This window comes from Puma concolor, chromosome A3, assembly GCF_028749965.1.
Source record: "Puma concolor isolate L17-30 chromosome A3, mPumCon1.1.hap2, whole genome shotgun sequence".
Lineage (NCBI taxonomy): Eukaryota > Metazoa > Chordata > Mammalia > Carnivora > Felidae > Puma > Puma concolor.
In genome coordinates, this window is record NC_141669.1 from 62,516,613 (window position 1) to 62,536,807 (window position 20,195).

The following is a 20,195-nucleotide window of genomic DNA, read 5'->3' on the forward strand; positions in this document are numbered from 1 at the left end:
TAGAGAGCTCTGCATCAAAAGTCGGTACCCCACTGTATATAGAAATGTAAAGTGACCAATGTATAACCTTAAATCAAAACCATTCCTGATTTACTGCAGGTTTTTAATGAGACCTGAAAAAATAAGATTCATTCTTTTTCATTCAGGCGTCAGGAAACATTGCAACCTAATAATGCATAAGGCATTTCTGAGGAGATGCCCAAGTGGAGATGCTGGGTCTAGAGAGACCTTTATGAAACAGAACAGGTTAAAACACCTTTCACCAGAAGAGCACAGGCATTTGAAAAGACTGATCCAGAAGAGGGCAACACATCACATTTGTGAGCCCAGACAGGGAAACAGAGTCCAGGTTGACCCCACCCATGCAGTGTGCCACAGCTGCTTCCTCAAACATTTCAGCTTTTATGAAAGTGGTGAGGACACCATCTGTCTGACATAAACTGGTTTGGATGTTGTCTAGCGCAAAGAGCGCCCCGTACTTGATAGAAAGCCTGGGTCTGTTCCCTGCCCTGTCAGTGAGGGATGTTGGAATTCCACATGAAGAGATTCTTAGGGATGTCCTGGGCTTGCTCTGTTTTGGACAGTTCTCGTCCTGAAAGAGGTGAATCTCAGAAGGGACAAAAGTCTCATAGCCAATCTGGCTCTCTGCCAGCGGAACATGCTTCCAGCTTCCGTGCCTCCTCTTACCCCAAGACAGCATTGTCTTAAACTGGGCTGTGTCCTCAAACCACCTGGGGGACTTGTTAAACATAGATTGCTGCATGTCTCCCACCTCCAGGTTTTTATTCAGTAAGTCTGAGAATCTGTGTTTCCAACAAGCTCCGAGCCACGCTGATGTGCTGTGCTGATGCTGGGCCTGAGGCTGCCCTAAGAGAACCACCAAGGAAACAAAAGAGAGCAGAACTAGATTTCCCACTTTCCAGCCAGCTACCTGAGCCAACCACTCCCTGGGGGAAATGGAGAGAAAAGGCCCTCAAAGGGGTGGGGGGAGGCAGGCAGGTAGAGATGCTCCTTAAGTGTGATGCTTCAAAGCATTAATTGTGAGACTTTGCCTAAAACATGATGAAATCACTGAAAGCATCATCGCAAGAAGTTAAACCCTAAGGAGGCTATTAACAACTTAGCATTTCCAGTTCCTGTGGGAATGTCGACAACTTACCAAGGAGAATGTGTGCAGAGGCTGCAGAATCAGCTGGGGTTCCCCATTGCCTGTGCTTTGACAGTCTTCCTGGAGGAAGAGAAATTCAAGTATGAGTCTCTCAGAAAGACAATGTCAATAGCTTGTTAAGCTGATAGGAAGGGGTGTGTCCCTCTTCAGCCGGCCAAATTCTGCAGGGGAAGCAGAGGTAGAGGGTGAAAACCGTGGGGGGGGGGGGGGGGAGAGCCAAGAGGCTCAGGAAGCAGGTCAGGTGTTGTTGTTTTCCAATTTTGAAACCAAGTCAGTTCATTTGGACCCTTTGAAAGGCCCTCTCAACACCCCTGGGTTGGACTCCCTCCTGAGAGGTTGCAATGAGAGAAGTTGTTTCTCCTAATGGGTCAATGAGTGCCTCTTAACTGGCACTCCTTGGGCAGGAACCAGGGGGAGGAGATAGATGGATCTCCCAGGAAAGAGCACTGGTGGGAAGCAGGAGAGTAATTCTGATCTTCACTTTGTGGTTAACTATCAACATAGCTTGTGGGCTAGTCACTTAATTTCACAAGCCCTCAGTTTCTCCATGTGTAAAATGAAGGCATAGACCTGATGATCTTGAAAGTTTTTCACAATTCAAAAACCAAAAACAGGTCATGGTACCAGATACCCAGATAGTCTCCTTGAAGAGCCCTTGCTTTGCCATGTGGCCTGGCCCACTTCCCCACAGGGCCCCTGGAAACTCAGCTTGTTCAGGGCCCCTGGAAACTCAGCCATGTGTAGACATGGTTACCAACCAGACATAAATGCAAGTGGTCAGGCCTGGGTTAGGTTAACATTCCTCTCATTTCTTGCTGGAGGCCTATCAAGGCACCTCAGCTTCTCCTCTCAGACTAAATGGCAGGGAATTTAAAATCAGACTGTCCCTGTGCAGGTGTCCAAGTACGTTGTTGCATTTCTGCTAGGGTTACGGAGTTACCTCAGTTGTGTGGGTCTCTAAGAAAAGGATCTCAGTCTTGGTGACAAACCAACTTCTGAAATGGCTAAGACGAGAACAAGTGCAAAAATGGATTCTCAGATTTCTTGTTGAAAAACACAATGACTAAATCTGTAGTTAATTTTGCCCTATACTCTCAATACCCTGTTTATAATATACACAGTCAACTGAAGACATGCTTGTTTTTTAAGTCCAGTCTTTGCACTTTTGCTGGTTCATTTTGTGTCATTAATTCTGTTTGGGGCTGGAGAGAAGGACATGCCTGTGTAGATGGACTCAGGCTAGGCAGGGCCTCCACAGCAGCCTCCCTTTGCAGGCCTGGTAACAACATAGCTTAACAACAGAGCATAAGAGCTTCCATGAGCAATATGCCATTGTTACCCACCATGCTTCTCATGAAAGGAAACCTTGTGCTGACTGCCCTGGCTGTTCTTGGCAATGTGAATCTATATAAGGAGAACAGGATGTATTTTACACTTGGGACCTGCTATCCTAGAGTATAACAACAACACTTTTAAGTGCTCTTAATATTAAGCTAATGGAAAACATACTCTGTTTACTCACCATCAAAGTCTGTTTTTCTTCTCTCCCTCCTCCCCCAATCATCACAAACTCCAGGCCTCTAGAACACGCTGGGTATCTCCTGCTCCATCTATCCTACCCTCTGTCTCAAGGTTGACCTCTACATGCTTGGTTAGCTCAAGGTGGACTTGGAAAAACTAGGAATTTACCACACAAACCATATAATCCCCAGGTTGCACAAACCAAACATTTCCTTTTTCACCAAAGTCTCAGAGCTAGAAATGCTTGATTTATTGCTAGTATTATGTTTATTAGTGTGAGAAGTCATTTCTCCTCACCAGAGTGCAACAAAATGCAGTAGAAGGGAGAAGGTGGGCCACTTTTTCTGGGTGCTGCTATTATCAGAACGCTGGTCTATCCTTGTTATTTAATAGTGGGATTCCTCACCCTGAAGACGGGGACTTGGCCAAAGTTATCGTAACCCCAGAAGTCTAGTATTTATTCTCCACTACTTTGTGTTGTAAGAAGCCATGTCTATATGGGGTATTTCGCTGATGGGATTCTAGAGTGTGGCCCAACCAAGTCCTGAATGTCTAAGATTTCCCTGTCTTTGGAGGTGCTATTTGAAGTACATATTGTTTTTTGCTTGGGCGTGTCAAGTAAAGTAAATGTATGCATGTAAACCAGCCTTGCAGATAAATCCCTCCATTTTACAGTCTACCCCATAATATTGCCAATTTCCCCCTTGCTATTTACATATCTCTTATTATAAGACAATAAACAAACAATAACAATCAAGCAAATGAACCAAAGACTCCCCCACCCCCGCCAAAAACAAACCCCTTCTGTTTTGTTGAAAAAGACTAAAATCAAAAACAAAACAAAATTGTGGAAATAACTTCATCACAGTTTTTTTGGGTTTTGTTTTGTTTATTTATTTATTTTTTTGATATAGGCCTTGGGCCTGTTAACTATCTGCAAGGCTGTTGTAATGATGTTAATCTATTTTAATGGAATTGAAATGTGATATCCTGTGGTTTACGATGCACATTGTTTATAGCTTTGGTGCTTGATTTTGGGTTTCTTTCACAGATAAACTTCTGCACTGGAGGGGCCTCTCCTCCCCTCGTTCTGCACATGGAGCTCTAATCCCCACGCCCGGGATGAGTGCAGAATATACCCCGCAGGGTATTTGTAAGTTGAGCATTATTTCTTCTACAAATGTCCATGTGTATAGAGATGAGAGTTTCTGGAAATTACCCTTACTTTTTAAGTACTGAAAGGAGTTACTTCCAAAATAGATTGGCATCCACATATGTATTATTCCATTACTCACTTGGCACCCTTTCCCTGCTCCACTCAACCCCCTCCTCTTTTTTGTGTCATTCCCATGGAGCTGACAGTAGCTCATCCCTGTAGGTCTCCTCCCCAGGGTCTTACCTGGCTCCACAGCTGGTGACCATAGATCTCTGTGTGTCCAGGGCCCATTTTATTGCTGGACATTCACTTCCATGGCCTCATTTAGGACTTTGAGTTTATTCCATGGCATACCTGTTAGCAGAGGCCAGAATCAAAAGAGGTCAGTTTAGAGTTACTCTACAGTTATTCTCATGCATGTTATAGATGCATTTACATGTGTATTTAAACATGGTATATTTGTATATATACATGGCGCGTTATATATGTGCACACACAGACGATTTCTACGTGTTTTTCTCCTAGTTTTAGAGAAAAATGCACAGCATTGTTGCTTAAATTCAAAGATACCACTACCACCACCATCACCACCATTAACACCATCCGCTTATGTGTGCAAACCGACTTTTATCTTTTTATGAAATTCAGATTTATATGTTTATGAAAATGTTTTTGAAAGATGTTGTTCTAGAAGGTAATACAGTTTGCTTTTCTGTGTAGTAATAAATGATATGAGTCATGCATGGCTAAAAAGTTGGGTGGGGGTAGGGGTCGATTCTGCCCCAAACACAAAAAAGCAGGTTCAAGGAAAAAAAAAAAAAAAAAAAAAAAAAAGAAGTGTGACACCTACCTCATTTTTATTTAAGGAATTAATTTTTATTTCGAAAGTCAGTGAAAGGTTACCTGTTGTGGAAAGAAGAAAAGAAAGAACATAAAGAAGAGCATAATGGTGGGGAGTTCAGCCATACAGGGGACCTGGTTTTAGATGGGAGAGATAAAGTACACCCAGCCATCTTGTGAATGGTGTCTGCCTGCAGGGCAGGGCATGCGCCCTGAGACCAAATTTGAAGCCAGTTGTTTATTTTGTTAACTCCTAGGTAATCCTAGGTAACAAAGAGTTATTGTGTGAATTTCACAAGTCCTCAAGTCCTGAGGGCTGGGCGGTGCAGGGGTTAAAAGCACCTCTTCTGCCATCCCCTCCCCGACACGAAGCTGGGCCTAAGACTGGGTTAGGTCACCGATTGCAGAGTTTAGGGGGTTGGACTCACAGTTTCGAGTCCCTACATGCTGGCTGGGTGGGGAGAGCTCTCCTCCTTTTGCTGGGGGTGCCTGGGGCCCCCGCACTGGGCTGTGGGAACAGAGCCACCCCCTTGGAGGGAAGGGATGAGAAGGGAGTAGGGCAGCAGAGAGGAGGGTGGAGCTGAGTGGCCAAGGGCTGCTGGCCTGGGAATCAGTTCAAGGTCTCTGCCTCTTCCGCTGACCCTCCTGAGGGCAGGGGTGGGAAACTAGGAGCCTGCTGCAGAATCCATGTCTTCTCCCCCTCTTCCTGCAAAGGGAGGGTACCTAGTTTGCTGGTGCCCATGCTGGCAGGACCAGTTTAGGAGTGACCAGACAAGGTATGTGGAAATGGGTTGTGGAGTTCCAGAAAGCATTCAGCAGAGCTGACCCCCAGGCCACTCAGCTGCCTTAACCAGCTGCCCTTGGCTTTCAGAGCACTGAGCACTTAGCACTTCCCTGTGGCATCCCTGCTGGTGGACCACAGTCATGGGCCTTAAAATGGCCCCTCCTGCCACCCTCTAGCCAGGACCTCCCTCCCTTTGGCCTGAGGCCTGGATTCTAGATTCTGGATTCCAGCCTTCTTCTGGAAGCCTTTCTGGGTGTACAACCTGGTCAGTCATCATGCTAGGTAACTAATCAAGCCTGGGAGTAATGAAAACTCACATTCACCTTGGACCTGGTAGTTTACAAATGGCTTTTATACACGTCTGTCATTTGAACCTCACAATTCTGTAAGGTACTGTTTTTGTGCTCATTTTACAGATAGGAAACCTAAGGCTCAAAGAAATTAAGTGTCTCAGAGCCCGTAAGCTGGCAAATAGTAGAGCCAGGCCTCTGGTGTCAGACTTCCTTGTTTTTCTCAATCCTGAGGCTTAGATCACATGACTCTTTAGCATTGGTGACAAACTAAAAATGGGGTTATTCCTTCCCATACAACAAAATGAAATAAAATAAAAGCTGGTAGGTGAACTAATGGCTGATTTTAACTATTTGATGCCTGGAGTTCCTATGCTTGGGGCCAGGACTCAGTTTATTGCTCTAAATCAAAACAATTCCCGTGAATGCCCAATGAGGCTCTCAAATTGAGAAGTTGATTTTCGTCAGAGTAAATGAAGAATATTATTATATTTTACACGTCAATAAATCAATGTAGCCCTAATTTTGCCACGCAGGAAATCAATTCTGGTCTTTCTAACCCATCAAAGATGTTATGAACAAAGTAATTTCACAAATTATGGCAAGTAACACATTTATTGATGACTGCAGTTTAGGAATTGAGAATCTGTGCGCACTGTAATATAATATGGTGCACTGGCATGAGCTGAGTGAAATACAGATTATATGGTGAAACTGTAATGCATCATTTGCTATTAGTGGACTGGTAATAATTACCAGTTTCAAAGCCGCTCTTTTGATGTAATCTTTAGTCTCAATCGTAACAGCCCTTCTCATTGACATTATGATTACACTAGCTGCCCTCATGATCTAGAATATCTAGTTGATAGGAATACTAAAATGCGATAGTGAAAACTGTATGTTGTATGCTCATTATAAGATAAAATGCTATCTTCTCTGACCTGATGTCTGAGAGGGGAGGGTAACAGCACAGTGTGAACATAGTGTAACACTATCACATCACTGGCTCTGAAAACAAAATTTTAGGAAGTTCAGAGCAGCAAAATAAAATGGACTTTGCTTGTTTAAGCCTTTTGGAAAGGATACAGGTGAGACCCTTGATGCAGGGCTGTGCACATTTTGGCACTGATCCGTAGCCGTGGTCAACGTGCATGCAAAACCAGATTGCTAATTATGGGTCCAGTCCTGGGATTCAGTAGGATATCATAAGCGAAAATATGATTTTAAGGCATTTGGAGTGATGAAAGTGTTAAGGACTTGTTTCAGCTGACAAATCTCCTCTTTACTTATCCAATCCGGATTGTCAGGCTAAATGTATGATAATAACACAGAGTCCTAGAGAGGCAAAGGAGAAAGCCACAGAGGGTCATGTTAGTTGGAACCAGATAGGTTTTTTCCCTGCCTATTTAGAACCCAAGTCATTGTTCAACAACAACAAAAAATTTATGAAAATACTCTCAATGATGCTTTTTATTTCCCTTTGAAGAAAGGAGGCAAACAAAAATAGGCAGATAATGTGATACTAATGTCAGCGTTTTCTTTCAAAATCTTTCTGCCTTTTTTTTTTTTTCCTCCCTCCACATTAGGCAAATGTTGGAAACCTAATTTTGGTATCTTATCATCTAATCTTGTTAAAGAGATTTACCCAGGAGTGGGATATATTGAGTGAGATTATAAATGCATTGTAAAGTAAATCACAAGGTCAGGGCAGGGAGTCCATTATTCAGACAAGTGCTCTGAGCAAGGCTGGCTTGTTTGGGAATGCAAGTGTTGGGGCTCCTGAGAAGACCCTGCCAGCTTTTCTTTCTGACTTGCTAAATGGAGGAATCGTCGTAATTGATTAATTCCCACTCTTTAGCTCCATGGTGGATTTTTTTTTTTTGCTTTTAAAAAAGTTACTGACAAATACTAGCTGGGGCCTTAAGCGACTCCTCTAGTCCCCCCTTTTAAAAGACTGGCTAAAGTTTATTTATCATTTGTACTTTATGCACTGGCTTTTTGAGAATCCCTGGGAAGTTCATCTATTTTTTCTCAACCTTGTCCTTTGGCCACCAATATTTGGGCCCTTTTTAATGCTGTAGTTGACTGGTAAACTGTTAGTTAGTCCCTTGGTGTATATATATATATATTTTTTTAAATTTAGCTATCTCCAAAAATGAATGATCGTGAAGTCAAGCTGGCCCCCTCTTTGCCAAAGTGGCATTTACCACTCTCGGGTTCTTTTCAGCGAGAGAGAAATAATGTGACTTAAGCAGGGCCCCTCTCCAGACGGCTTGGCTACTGGCCAAAGAGTTGACTAGCTGAACTGTATCTTTCTGTTTCTTTCTCAACTGGAGCTGAGGCTCAGCCGAGGGCGCAGGATGTTGTATAATTTGGTTCTCGTTGTTAGCCTCTCAAAATAATGAGGAGGAGGATAGTGTAGCATTTCTCAGCCTGCTGCCCGTCATGGTGCTGGCTGCTTTAACTGTTCTTAAACTAGGATGCTGTGTCTGCTTAAGTTGGCACCAGCCGCTCCTCCTAACTTCTCCAGACTTGCATTTGTTTGACTGGGGGAACAACTCCTGAAGATTTGATACGGCCTGTTGGTTAAATCCAAATTAAATTTCTCTTTTGAGATTTTTTGCAACATCCCTTGAGATAAAAATGGGAGTCCCCATAGGGTGTTGTGGAACCAGGACTGGGACTCACTGATCCTCACACAAGGCTGGGATGTGAGAATGTTGCTAGTCTCTCTTCCTTGGAATTATTTTAGGAGTACCTTCCCATTTTTAACAATATCAACAATTAGTGTGTTTCAGGCTAAGATTAAAAGCATCTCCAGGGCCATAGAGAACTGTAATGAGTTGACCTTCTCTTTTTTGATATCCCTATGAAATGATTGCCTGTTTAGAAAGTTCACCTGCCACCCAGGGGAGAATAGAACGATGGGATTTAGGAAGCAGAAAAGTTTCCCTTAGGTCACCTTGTCCAAGGCCCTCACTTAACAAATGAGGAAACAGAGGCACAGAGATGAAATAGCTTGCCCCAAACCACAGCTGGTGACAGATTGGAGAGTTCAGAAGAGGTTTGCTGAGGTTCCTTAGAATGTAGGGATCCTCATTCTCAAGCTTGAATTGGTGCAGATTTCTCTGCTTTGGAGATCGGATTTAAAATTCTTAAAACCGAATGAAATGGCAGAAAGACCAATTCGACAAATATTTATTGGGCACCAGCCACCAGATGAACCAGGCACCAATTCTAGGCACAGGGAATATTATAGATCAGTGAGGGCTTAGGCCTGTGGGGTGGAGGGCTGGGGGCAGGGAAGGCTGGAGGTGAACCATAAATAAGCAATTGCTAACGTCCTCCTCCGCGATTAAACATTGATGTTGGTGTTGTATTATTTTGCAGGTAAAGATGAGCCCAGCAGCTACACATGTACAACTTGCAAACAGCCATTCACCAGTGCATGGTTTCTCTTGCAACACGCACAGAACACTCATGGATTAAGAATCTACTTAGAAAGCGAACACGGAAGTCCCCTGACCCCGCGGGTTGGTATCCCTTCAGGACTAGGTGCAGAATGTCCTTCCCAGCCACCTCTCCATGGGATTCATATTGCAGACAATAACCCCTTTAACCTGCTAAGAATACCAGGATCAGTATCGAGAGAGGCTTCCGGCCTGGCAGAAGGGCGCTTTCCACCCACTCCCCCCCTGTTTAGTCCACCACCGAGACATCACTTGGACCCCCACCGCATAGAGCGCCTGGGGGCGGAAGAGATGGCCCTGGCCACCCATCACCCGAGTGCCTTTGACAGGGTGCTGCGGTTGAATCCAATGGCTATGGAGCCTCCCGCCATGGATTTCTCTAGGAGACTTAGAGAGCTGGCAGGGAACACGTCTAGCCCACCGCTGTCCCCAGGCCGGCCCAGCCCTATGCAAAGGTTACTGCAACCATTCCAGCCAGGTAGCAAGCCACCCTTCCTGGCGACGCCCCCCCTCCCTCCTCTGCAATCCGCCCCTCCTCCCTCCCAGCCCCCGGTCAAGTCCAAGTCATGCGAGTTCTGCGGCAAGACGTTCAAATTTCAGAGCAACCTCGTGGTGCACCGGCGCAGCCACACGGGCGAGAAGCCCTACAAGTGCAACCTGTGCGACCACGCGTGCACGCAGGCCAGCAAGCTGAAGCGCCACATGAAGACGCACATGCACAAGTCATCCCCCATGACGGTCAAGTCCGACGACGGCCTCTCCACCGCCAGCTCCCCGGAACCCGGCACCAGCGACCTGGTGGGCAGCGCCAGCAGCGCGCTCAAGTCTGTGGTGGCCAAGTTCAAGAGCGAGAACGACCCCAACCTGATCCCGGAGAATGGGGACGAGGAGGAAGAGGAGGACGACGAGGAAGAGGAAGAAGAGGAGGAAGAGGAGGAGGAGGAGCTGACGGAGAGCGAGAGGGTGGACTACGGCTTCGGGCTGAGCCTGGAGGCGGCGCGCCACCACGAGAACAGCTCGCGGGGCGCGGTGGTGGGCGTGGGCGACGAGGGCCGCGCCCTGCCTGATGTCATGCAGGGCATGGTGCTCAGCTCCATGCAGCACTTCAGCGAGGCCTTCCACCAGGTCCTGGGCGAGAAACACAAGCGCGGCCACCTGGCCGAGGCCGAGGGCCACAGGGACACTTGCGACGAAGACTCGGTGGCCGGCGAGTCGGACCGCATAGACGATGGCACTGTTAACGGCCGCGGCTGCTCCCCGGGCGAGTCGGCCTCGGGGGGCCTGTCCAAAAAGCTGCTGCTGGGCAGCCCCAGCTCGCTGAGCCCCTTCTCCAAGCGCATCAAGCTCGAGAAGGAGTTCGACTTGCCCCCGGCCGCGATGCCCAACACGGAGAACGTGTACTCGCAGTGGCTCGCTGGCTACGCGGCCTCCAGGCAGCTCAAAGATCCCTTCCTTAGCTTCGGAGACTCCAGACAATCGCCTTTCGCCTCCTCGTCGGAGCACTCCTCGGAGAACGGGAGCTTGCGCTTCTCCACGCCGCCCGGGGAGCTGGACGGAGGGATCTCGGGGCGCAGCGGCACGGGAAGTGGAGGGAGCACGCCCCATATTAGTGGTCCGGGCCCGGGCAGGCCCAGCTCAAAAGAGGGCAGACGCAGCGACACTTGTGAGTACTGTGGGAAAGTCTTCAAGAACTGTAGCAATCTCACTGTCCACAGGAGAAGCCACACGGGCGAAAGGCCTTATAAATGCGAGCTGTGCAACTATGCCTGTGCCCAGAGTAGCAAGCTCACCAGGCACATGAAAACGCATGGCCAGGTGGGGAAGGACGTTTACAAATGTGAAATTTGTAAGATGCCTTTTAGCGTGTACAGTACCCTGGAGAAACACATGAAAAAATGGCACAGTGATCGAGTGTTGAATAATGATATAAAAACTGAATAGAGGTATATTAATACCCCTCCCTCACTCCCACCTGACACCTCCTTTTTTCACCACCCCCCCTTCCCCATCGCCCTCCAGCCCCACTCCCTGTAGGATTTTTTTCTAGTCCCATGTGATTAAACAAACAAACAAACAGAAGTAACGGAAGCTAAGAATATGAGAGTGCTTGTCACCAGCACACCTGTTTTTTTTTTTTCTTTTTCTTTTTTTCTTTTTCTTTTTTTCCTTTATGTTCTCACCGTTTGAATGCATGATCTGTATGGGGCAATACTATTGCATTTTACGCAAACTTTGAGCCTTTCTCTTGTGCAATAATTTACATGTTGTGTATGTTTTTTTTTTTTAAACTTAGACAGCATGTATGGTATGTTATGGCTATTTTAAATTGTCCCCGATTCGTTGCTGAGCAAACATGTTGCTGTTTCCAGTTCCGTTCTGAGAGAAAAAGAGAGAGAGAGAGAAAAAGACCATGCTGCATACATTCTGTAATACATATCATGTACAGTTTTATTTTATAACGTGAGGAGGAAAAACAGTCTTTGGGTTAACCCTCTAAAGACAGAATAGACAGCACTGAAAGAAAATCTCTATGAGCTAAATGTCTGTCTCTAGAGGGTTAAATGTATCAATTGGAGAGGAAAAAAAAAAGGCCTTGAATTGACAAATTTTAACAGAAAAACAAAACAAGTTTATTCTATCATTTGGTTTTAAAATATGAGTGCCTTGGATCTATTAAAACCACGTTGATGGTTCTTTCTACTTGTTATAAACTTGTAGCTTAATTCAGCATTGGGTGAGGTAAGAAATCTTAGGACCTAGCATATAATTCTATATTGTATTTCTCACAACAATGGCTACCTAAAAATATGACCCACTATGTCCTAGTTAATCATCATTTTCCCTTTAGTTTAATCTTATAAGCAAAACTGATTATACCAGTATAAACGCTATTTTGCTCCTGGTGAGAGCTTAAAAGAAATGGGCTGTTTTGCCCAAAGTTTTATTTTTTTTTTAAATGATGATTAAATTGAATGTGCAACGTGCAAAAGCCCCGGAATACAATTAAATACATTAGTAAGGAGTTCATTTTATGAAGATAACTTAAATAATGTCTGTTCAAAAAATTCTGGCACCAAAAGAAATAGATCCAGATCTACTTGGTTGTCAAAGGGACAATCAAATGATAAACTTTAAGACCTCGTAGACCATATTAAAAAGAAGAGACTGACAATAAGGTTTGACAGGAGGGTAACAGAGGAAGAAAATACGTGATCTTTTAGCACAACGTGGTACTATTTGCCATTTTAAACTAGAACAGGTGTATAAGCTAATATTGATACAATGATGATTAACTATGAATTCTTAAGACTTGTGTTTAAATGTGACATTCTTAAAAAAGAAGAGAAAGAATTTTAAGAGTAGCAGTATATATGTCTGTGCTCCCTAAAAGTTGTACTTCATTTCTTTTCCATACACTGTGTGCTATTTGTGTTAACATGGAAGAGGATTCATTGTTTTTATTTTATTTTTTTAATTTTTTCTTTTTTATTAAGCTAGCATCTGCCCCAGTTGGTGTTCAAATAGCACTTGACTCTGCCTGTAATATCTGTATCTTTTCTCTAATCAGAGATACAGAGGTTGAGTATAAAATAAACCTGCTCAGATAGGACAATTAAGTGCACTGTACAATTTTCCCAGTTTACAGGTCTATACTTAAGGGAAAAGTTGCAAGAATGCCGAAAAAAAAAAATTGAACACAATCTCATTGATGAGCATTTTTAAAAAAAAAAAACTAAAAAAAAAAAAAAACTTTGCCAGCCATTTACTTGACTAATGAGCTTACTTACTCGGACTCAACATTGCAAGCGCTGTGAATGGAAAACAGAATACACTTAACATAGAAATGAATGATTGCTTTCGCTTCTACAGTGCAAGGATTTTTTTGTACAAAACTTTTTTAAATATAAATGTTAAGAAAAAAAATTTTTTTAAAAAACACTTCATTATGTTTAGGGGGGAACTGCATTTTAGGGTTCCATTGTCTTGGTGGTGTTACAAGACTTGTTATCCATTTAAAAATGGTAGTGGAAATTCTATGCCTTGGATACACACCGCTCTTCAGGTTGTAAAAAAAAAAAAACATACATTGGGGAAAGGTTTAAGATTATATAGTACTTAAATATAGGAAAATGCACACTCATGTTGATTCCTATGCTAAAACACATTTATGGTCTTTTTTCTGTATTTCTAGAATGGTATTTGAATTAAATGTTCATCTAGTGTTAGGCACTATAGTATTTATATTGAAGCTTGTATTTTTAATTGTTGCTTGTTCTCTTAAAAGGTATCAATGTACCTTTTTTGGTAGTGGAAAAAAAAAAAAGACAGGCTGCCACAGTATATTTTTTTAATTTGGCAGGATAATATAGTGCAAATTATTTGTATGCTTCAAAAAAAAAAAAAAGAGAGACAAACAAAAAAGTGTGACATTGTACAGATGAGAAGCCATATAATGGCGGTTTGGGGGAGCCTGCTAGAATGTCACACGGATGGCTGTCATAGGGGTTGTACATATCCTTTTTCGTTCCTTTTTCCTGCTGCCATACTGTATGCAGTACTGCAAGCTAATAACGTTGGTTTGTTATGTAGTGTGCTTTTTGTCCCTTTCCTTCTATCACCCTACATTCCAGCATCTTACCTTCATATGCAGTAAAAGAAAGAAAGAAAAAAAAAGGAAAAAAAAAAACAAAAACAATGTTTTGCAGTTTTTTTCATTGCCAAAAACTAAATGGTGCTTTATATTTAGATTGGAAAGAATTTCATATGCAAAGCATATTAAAGAGAAAGCCCGCTTTAGTCAATACTTTTTTGTAAATGGCAATGCAGAATATTTTGTTATTGGCCTTTTCTATTCCTGTAATGAAAGCTGTTTGTCGTAACTTGAAATTTTATCTTTTACTATGGGAGTCACTATTTATTATTGCTTATGTGCCCTGTTCAAAACAGAGGCACTTAATTTGATCTTTTATTTTTCTTTGTTTTTATTTTTTTTTTATTTGGATGACCAAAGGTCATTACAACCTGGCTTTTTATTGTATTTGTTTCTGGTCTTTGTTAAGTTCTATTGGAAAAACCACTGTCTGTGTTTTTTTGGCAGTTGTCTGCATTAACCTGTTCATACACCCATTTTGTCCCTTTATTGAAAAAAATAAAAAAAATTAAAGTACACAATGTAAGCTTCTTGTGTCCTCATTTGACACACTCTGTAAATTACTTTCAAGAAAATAACAGGTTTTAAGAGAAGGCCAGTCAGTCTTTTTCAGGATTATTTCTATGGGCATTTTGATGCGTGCATTATACCCTAAAGGAACATAAAGTGCTTACTATATTAAAATAGACATATCTCAAAACATGGAAATAGTTTTTAGATTTTATAGTTCTAGAATAATTTTCAAGAAATGGAAAGTGTTTTCAGTCTGATGTTAAAAACTTTCCCTTCATGTCTTAACAATAATCCATCCAGATATAAATGAAAAATTGACTGGTAATAGCATCTTAAACTTTTATTTCCTTTGGATTTTTTGCTGTTCTTGTTGTCTGAAAGTTCTTTTCTATTCTCCCTCCCCTGCCCTATCTTAGAACATAATGTAAAAAAAGATTTTTTAAAAAGTTAGCTCTTTCATTTCCATATGAGTCTTTCTTCATACCAAAAATAACATCACCCTCCCCCCGCCATAAATATCCAGAAACAAAGGCATCATGTTAACGAGAGAAAGAGAGAGAGAGAGGAGTAACCAGTAGTTCAGCCAGATGTGGCAAATCTGTGGAATCAGCCACTGATTTCCTGAGATATATGGTGGTTTGCCTTGTGATCCTGTGATCTTAGGGACCAGAGATGGGACAGATCTTTTAGAACTTTTTATAGTGTCTTCCTGACTGGTAGCAAATGAGAGGGGGGAATATGCTTCAGTGATCTTTTGCCCAACCAACAGATTTATGAATGAAACATAGCCTTTGAAAAGCAAGTTAGGTCCATTATAAAAACCCCTCCTTAGAAATCTGTGTTGTCAGTTTTACAAATACTGCATGCTGCAGCATCTATTTGCTTTATTAAAACACATACTTCTGTGATACTGTCTCCCTGTTCCCAGTGTAGATGAATGGATACAACGTTGTTCTTCTTTTTGTAAAAACCAAAACAAAAGCCGTTCTGTTGTCTTCTTGTGGTAGCATTTTCGTTGCTCAGTTCTTATGCCCTGGTGCCTGTGAGGTGGCCTTTTCATGTAATGCCTGTTATCTGAGACAGGAATAGTTTTATCCTTCTAAAATACACAGAAAGTAGGTGTATTTTTTTTAAAGCCAGTTTGGGTGGGAAGCAGAGAGTGGAGGCAGAGAGGAATCCCGTGAGAGAAGATTTGGGGTTGGGTACAGGGGCTGGGATCAGATGGATGTATCTTGCAGAACTTGACAATTGGCAGTGACCTGAGAGGAGATATTTGTGTTTTGAATTAGGTTACTTCACAACTGAATCCAGAATGCTATTCAAGATAGAAATATTCTCCAGTGCCATGCCAGTTTGCGATGTGGTGACTTCTGCTCCACCGTATTAAATGTCCATAAAACCACTGTGTGTCCCTATTACTCTTTTATTAGGAGCTATGAGTGCAGCTGTGCAAGTTTTATATACAGTGTTCATTTTAATTTTTCAGTATATGATGCTCTTAGCATAATTAGGTTTTGCATCCTGACAGACAGAATTAATGGTAGATACTGTATACTTACTTGTATGTTCAAATTTCTTAAATCAAATGGGGAATGGGGAGGGGTGCAAACATGTGGTGATAAATCACAGATTATGTTTGATTTACATGGTCCCAAAGTTAAATAAATTTATCGGGAGACACGTTCTTCAGGGTACTCAGTCTCCTGGCTTATTGAAGCCCTCTTATAAAATATGATTTCTGAAGCTGAGTGAACAATACGAGCATGAAAATCTAGGCAATAAAAATATAACTTATAACTGACATCTGTATCTGGAACCCCCGAATTAAAAATCTTAATGCAAAATAACAAAAAACATTTCCAACAGAGGATGAATTCGAGATTTTTTTAAAATGAGGAAATGCTGAGGATATTAACAGTTTTCAGAATTCTCAAGTTTATGCGACACCCCAGATGTGTTGATGCAATGTTCTTTACCCACCTGAACTCTTAACGCGTCAATGTTCCTTTTTATCTTCATTTTGAGAACAGCTTCATAATAAACAGGAGTACAGCAAATACTATTTCTCACAGATTTTAACTTAGAAACCCTCCCAGTGCGTGGGCTCTCCCCATCCTGAGACCATTTCCTATCTTCTCTTTGTTTAGGACCCTACAAAAGGACCGAAGCCAAATCATTGCAAAGGTGGCTAAGAAGTGGGGTGAACACTTGTTTCTTCATTTGTACCAGCCGTGGCAGGAAGTGTGGAGTAGTTGAGTTTTTCCCAGGGCATTCTGTGCTAGAACTGTTTATTTAAATACCATTTTTGTGTGTGTAATAAGTCCATACTGTATACGTTCATGATGCTGGAAGTGAGGATTTGAAAGGCAGTGGCAGTGGGAGTTAGATACCGTTTCATTTGGAGAAATAAGGAAATGAGGAGGTTTATTCACAGACACTAAAAGTTTGTTCAAAGGTGCTGGGATATTTCAGGCTTTCCTGAAAAGGAGTTGAGGAGCCTCAGGCCCCATCCTGTCCTGCTTCGAACACTTCAGAGTGAGAGGGAGGAAATACGGTGTTTTCTTTCTTTTTCTTTCTTTCTTTCTTTCTTCCTCTTTCCCCTGCTCTGCGCGTGCACACACTAACATGAGTTCTTAGGACTGTGTTGTAGTCGTGTTCTCTTCATTAAGATTCTGTTACTCCATCGTCCCTGGGCCTGGTGTGTTCAAGAATGTACCCATCCCATTCTCTTTTCTTTTTCAGACAACTTCCCATTTGAAACAAAAAAAAAAAAAAAAAAAAAAAGAGAGAAAGAAACGAAAGAAATGTGGGAATTTTGCCAGTGTGAGGATGGGATTGGCAGTGTTCTTTAAACCTGCTTGGAAAACTATTTTTTAAAAGACCGTTAACTTTTTAACAGGCACGAGGCACTTAGCAAATTTTCCTAAGTGTCTCCTAAGGCCCTGCCGCTTTCCCAATTAAAACTAAATGAACCCATGTTTAGAGCAACGGACATCAGAACACACAGCCAGAATTGGGATTCTGGACGTTTATTCCAGGGCTGCTCTAGCTACAAATTGTAGACATGGGTTGTTGGGTGTGCACTTTTCCTTGCTGTCATCTTGTTATCCCATTAGCCCTCTGTTTCATTGAGTAAAACACATGGCCAGTGAATCAGCCTTTAGGGGGGATGGGTCTGTTTCTCTCTCTCTCTCTATTTCCCAGTGTCATCTGTGGTCATGGGAAGCGATTAATTCCTCCCTTCCAAAAGGGGAAAGGAGATCAGTACAGTTCACCTGGGTCATTTGTACTCAAGATCCTAAACTTGCCTGAACAACTCCAACGGTTGATCCAAATACTGTTTTTCCTTTCTGTAAAGTGGCAAAGACTACTTAAAGGGAGCATATATATTAGGTCCTTGTGATTCAGCAGAAAGGGCAAATTAAGCGATTTCCCCAATGTCTCTCCTCTAATGCAGGACACCCCCCCCCCCGATCCCCCCCCCCCCCCCCCCCCCCCCGCCCAAACCCATAGGGGGCTGTGCTTTTCAATAACGTAGAGCGTGGTACATGCCCAGGCCGTATTTTTGTCTGTTAGAGCTTTCAATACTGGTAGCAGGTCTGACAAAGGGGTTCGATGGGGGTATCAGCCAGAGGGGCCTCCACGAGAGTGGCAGGGCTGGACTGGGAACGGGGTTCCCCAGAGCCCACCTGGACACAGGAGGCCCCTCAGCCCTGGTCTCCACTGCGCAGGGGGCATTCGAGAGAGCAGCTGAGCTCCAGACCCTGGGCCTCCTGCGGCGCCAAGTCGGGGGAGAGGAGGCCCCAGGCCCCTGCTTCGGGTCGCCATGGCAACGAGCCCTGGAATGCCACAGTGGTAGCCCTCTTCCTCGGCACATCCGGACTCCCAGTTCTGCTGCTTCAAGTCAATGTAACACAGCAAAGGGAGGAACCCCGGAGGAGAATAACCACTCCCTTCTTCCCTTCACCATTGCCTTCCCCCTTTACCAAAAAGAAAAAAAAAAAAAAAGAAAAGAAAAGAAAACTGCATGTTTGAAAGAAACTACAGGCAGTTTTTGGTGCAATTTGGGAGCAACTATTTTGGGTTCTGGTTTCCTCTTCAGGGATGTGTTCGCCTCTTGTAAATCGTTGGCTGCTTTGACGTTGAACTTGATGACATTTCATGTTTTCGTTGTGCTGCTTTTACATCAATTTTGAGTTTTTGTTTCTTTATAATTTTATTATTATTTTAAGGAAATGTCCCCCTTCCCTCCTCCCTCCCCTGTTCTCCTCAACCAAAGGACTGTTTCCTACTCAGTTTTCTCAGTCATAAGGGAAAGTGTTTCCTTCCAGGTGTGTCCCAAGTTTATTAGGACTACCATACGATTGGGATCGGGTAGCGGGTCTGGGTCCTCTGTGGGGAAGGCAGGGAGGGAGGCATGGGAAAGGTACTCAGGGGGCAGAGATTTGGGGGGAGGGGACAGAGTTTGAAATCATGTTTAAAGATGCCAGTGGCTCAACCTGTGGTTGATTTAAGTTATAATTTTAAAGAGCTAGTTAGAGAACAGAAAATCACTGGGCCAAGTCACACCTGTACTTTTTTTTTTTCCCCTTCCTCTGTCTCCAACCTCCTTCTAGGTTCTTCACACACCCCCATTCGGCGTAGTACCCAGAGAGCTCAAGATGTGTGGCAGTTTTCGGATGGAAGCTCGAGAGCCCTTAAGTTCTGAGAAAATTTGAAGTCCCCAGGGGCGGGGTGGACGCGTGCTGCCCAGCCGACATCTGCGTGGCCTGTCATCCTGCTAGTTTGTGATGTTTTCCGACAGTAGCCTCCAAGAAGCCGTTGTGCGAAGACAGAGTCCTGCAGAGTCCTTCCTGCCCAGGCCTGCAGTGCCATTTTATTTATATTTTTTAAAAAAAAGTAAAAGCAAAAAAACAGACCCACATTGGAACAGTGAATCAGTCCCATATAGAGGGCCCATGGACCATCGCTGTCCTGAGTGACGTCCTGGCCCTTTTGAAACCAGCCAACCTAATTACCTGTATTGTGGAATCGAGCATGAGTCCCCCGACCCCTTGTTTCTATACATTCTATGTTGTCTTTTAAAAAGTGTGCTTAACATTGACACAATAAATGTTGGAGCTTTAGGTGGTGTTTGCTTGTTCTTTAATTATTGATGCTTATAAGACAATGCAGCTGCTTATGACTTTGTATTTCTGTACCCGTTTCCTGCAGACATCCATGGGGTGGGTAGGAGGAACAGATTTGAGGAATGGGTAGGAGGTGTAGGAGGGGAAGGAGGTTACTGCTTATCAGATGGCATAAATTTTCAAGGAGAATCAACATGCAAAACTTGGGAATAAATCATAGCAATATCATAATTAATGTAGTAGTAGTGCTGCTGTTTATTAATGCTGAAGTGTGGTTTTCCTAACTGTCTGACTTATAATTTGCATACCATTAAATAATGCATAATATGGCACGCTGAATTCTGTTTTTCAAATATATGCTTTTGGTGGCTACCATGCAGGATTTGAATTTGTCTTTTAATTTAGCTCAAGAAAGATAACGTCACTGGGTTAGTGGTAAATCCCAAAGAAGGTGATAAATGTCAGTAGCGGCTTATTAAATATTCCAATTTTAGGTTCCCAAACCTTTGGCAAATATATCTTAATACAGACAAACAAACACACGTAAAACTTCTTTATTACTTACATTAACTAACACCAGGAAATTTGGGGCAAATTTTATAAGGGGGAAAATTGTAGGAGGAAAGAGGTTCACATCAGAACACACGATTATAATCGTGACGTCCATTGCTTG

General features: G+C 43.0%; 1 protein-coding gene across 10 annotated transcripts in view; it reads left to right on the plus strand.

Annotated features, from left to right (window-relative positions):
• The window catches only part of BCL11A (BCL11 transcription factor A), a 100,451-nt gene extending 80,932 nt beyond the window's left edge, over positions 1-19,519 (plus strand). For 3 of the 10 annotated variants that reach the window (XM_086701039.1, XM_086701040.1, XM_086701045.1), the window contains 2 exons: positions 3,741-3,842; positions 9,150-14,401. In XM_086701039.1, coding sequence (XP_086557165.1) covers positions 3,741-3,842; positions 9,150-11,170 — 2,123 coding nt within the window. In that variant the 3' untranslated portion in view covers positions 11,171-14,401. Of the gene's footprint in view, positions 1-3,740; positions 3,843-9,149; positions 14,402-19,009 lie in introns of those variants that run through there. The other 7 variants (XM_086701041.1, XM_086701047.1, XM_086701042.1 and 4 more) reach the window with 7 other exon arrangements.
• The last annotated feature ends 676 nt before the right edge of the window (positions 19,520-20,195 follow it).